Source organism: Gadus chalcogrammus, chromosome 2 (assembly GCF_026213295.1).
Source record: "Gadus chalcogrammus isolate NIFS_2021 chromosome 2, NIFS_Gcha_1.0, whole genome shotgun sequence".
NCBI classification, from domain to species: domain Eukaryota; kingdom Metazoa; phylum Chordata; class Actinopteri; order Gadiformes; family Gadidae; genus Gadus; species Gadus chalcogrammus.
In genome coordinates, this window is record NC_079413.1 from 5,842,624 (window position 1) to 5,845,123 (window position 2,500).

The 2,500-nt window shown below is 50.6% G+C and overlaps 1 protein-coding gene across 2 annotated transcripts in view; it reads right to left on the reverse strand.

The window, feature by feature from the left end:
* Window positions 1-807: 807 nt before the first annotated feature.
* The window catches only part of gcgra (glucagon receptor a), a 34,871-nt gene continuing 33,178 nt past the window's right edge, over window positions 808-2,500 (reverse strand). For both annotated transcript variants that reach the window (XM_056576994.1, XM_056576985.1), the window contains exons 11-14: window positions 2,484-2,500; window positions 2,204-2,348; window positions 1,701-1,742; window positions 808-1,558 (exon numbers count right to left, since the gene is read on the reverse strand). The exon at window positions 2,484-2,500 is cut by the window's right edge and continues 72 nt beyond it. In XM_056576994.1, coding sequence (XP_056432969.1) covers window positions 1,109-1,558; window positions 1,701-1,742; window positions 2,204-2,348; window positions 2,484-2,500 — 654 coding nt within the window. In that variant the 3' untranslated portion in view covers window positions 808-1,108. The remainder of the gene's footprint in view (window positions 1,559-1,700; window positions 1,743-2,203; window positions 2,349-2,483) is intronic.

Consider the following 2,500-nt stretch of genomic DNA (forward strand, 5'->3'; position numbering starts at 1 on the left):
TTCAACCGTAGAAATATTACACGTTTTTTTTGTGTTTTTTTCTTTTTTCTATTCAGGTCGCCGCATTTGATCACCGTCAAATGTCTGAATGTGTTTCACAAGGATTATTACAATGGTCGCGGTATTTTTTATTCCCTGTCATTTAATAATAGCTGCTTACAATGTTCTTAGAAAAGCCAGGGATCCCCGGCTGGTCAGAACAGCTGCCAAGTTCCCATGGGTCGCAGGATCTGCTGGAACTAAACACTGTGACATTTTACAGTATGTGGTACAGTCAGACAGAACGGGTTCGCTCTCCAGTCTGGATTCCGTCCGAGTGATAGGCCGGCCAAGGTATTTACAAATGTCATCAAGGCATTAACAATATATCTCATGTATTTTAAGCCTGGAACCCTCGTCCCTTTTTATGTCTCTTGTTTGGCTTAAGGTTTGAGTGTCCGCTATATCTTTCTATATCTCCAGTACCATAACACACACGATGGGACACACACACACATATACGCACGGATTGGGACTCAAGAGGACTTCCGAGGGGACCCCCTGTGTGGTTCTGGAACGTCCCCTCGTTATGCAATAGTTGAGGTTTTGTTGCGTTTTTTGTTTCATCTTTGCGATCATGCTATGTACATTTTGCTCCATGTTGGCTTGAATCATGTGAATGGAGAGAGAGAGAGAGAGAGAGAGAGAGAGAGAGAGAGAGAGAGAGAGAGAGAGAGAGAGAGAGAGAGAGAGAGAGAGAGAGAGAGAGAGAGAGAGAGAGAGAGAGAGAGAGAGAGAGAGAGAGAGAGAGAGAGAGAGAGAGAGAGAGAGAGAGAGAGAGAGAGCCTTTCCTCATGAAGTTCCTGGTGCATTCCTGGCTCTTTGGCTGAATGGCCCGTGCTCTCTCCCCACTGAGTGTTCAGAGGTGAGGAGGGGTTGGCCAAGGCAGCCATCCAGCCAGCCAGCCCTGAGTGCTGACCAGCCAAAGCACAGTCCGAAAAGACAAAATGTTTTAAACCGTGGCTTAAACCTGCTGTTGCTCAAGGACCCAATGCCGGACCTAGCGATCCTTTTCCTCATCCACAAGGGTTTCCACCATTACATTTTTTTTTCCCATTCACCCTTGTTTTCACAAATGGGTCTCTGCATTGCTGCCTCCGTCGCTGTCCCCGTCGGTCACCTCGTAGCCCTGGCTCTTCTCCGTCAGGCTGATGTCTTCCGCCAGCGTGTAGCTGCTGGCGTTGCCCTCGTGCGCCGAGCGCCGGTCCGAACGCGCCTTGCCGCAGCAAGAGCCACTGCCGCCGCCGCCGCCGCCGCCGCCGCCGCCGCCGCAGCACACCATCAGCCTGTGCTTCTCCTCCGGCACGGCGAGGGCGGCGGCGGCGGCGTGGCTGTTGGCGGCGCCGGCGGTGGAGGTCGTGGTGGTGATGTCGGGGAGGTGGTTGGGCAGCCGCTGGGTGGGGTTCAGCAGGCTGCCGGACTTGATGTGGGAGGGCTGGCTGTAGGTGTGGCGGTACTCCTCCTCGATGTTGCGGCCCAGCTTCCACCGCTTCCAGTTCTTCAGCACCTCCGACTGGACCTGTGGCGAGGACGGCGGTTTACTGTCTGAGCGGGGCGGCGGACTGGTGACGCGGAATGATGAAGCAAACGATACAATACAGCAAACACGATGTATTTCGTGAATGTATTAAATGTCTGAGCGTTGCTACTTTGCTACTCACCTCTTTGTTGAAGAAGCAGTACAAGATGGCCACCAGCAGACCCTGTGGAATCAAGGCACACTCTTGAGTTCTCCTCGGATTGGATAGGGTCGTGCTCTCAGGTGAGCTAATCACATCAGAGATGGTGCACATGCGTTGTGGATGGAATATGTGCAAGAGTGTGTTTTCCATGCAATTAAGAAGAGGTCTACAGTGTCAATCACTTTGGATAACCTGCTCCTTAGTGATCTGTTTCCAAATGCACTGAAGACACTTTGGATTAATCCAAACCCCTAACCTGCTCCTTAGTGATCTGTTTCCAAATGCACCGAAGTCACTTATAATAAATAAAGGGATAAAACTGTCCCCTAAATGAGTCCATCGTTTAATGGATCGGACCAGAAGATAATTCAAGGTTATTGGCTCATTACAACCATGAGTCTTCAACATGAAGCCGACAGCTGAATCAAAGCCTTTCTATGCAGATGTTCCTACTTGGAGCTGCTGGCAAGTACAAAGCCTACCTGGAAAGACGTGACCAGGAGATCGATGGCCACCTTAGTGAAACGCAGAATGAGGCTGTTCTCCGACGACTCGTCCAACACAAACACAAAGACCATCTGGTGGATGCCCAGCAGAGGGATGAGGCTCAGCGTGGACTTGGCCAACCTACGACGGACGGAGAAGAGGACAACGGACATGGAGGAGGCTGGAAGGTGCGGTGTGGATTGGATTGGATTATTTAGGGGAGTGGATTATTTAGTGAAACACAACACGTGGTTATCACCAAACTTAAAAATGTACCTGAATTTGTAATCTGT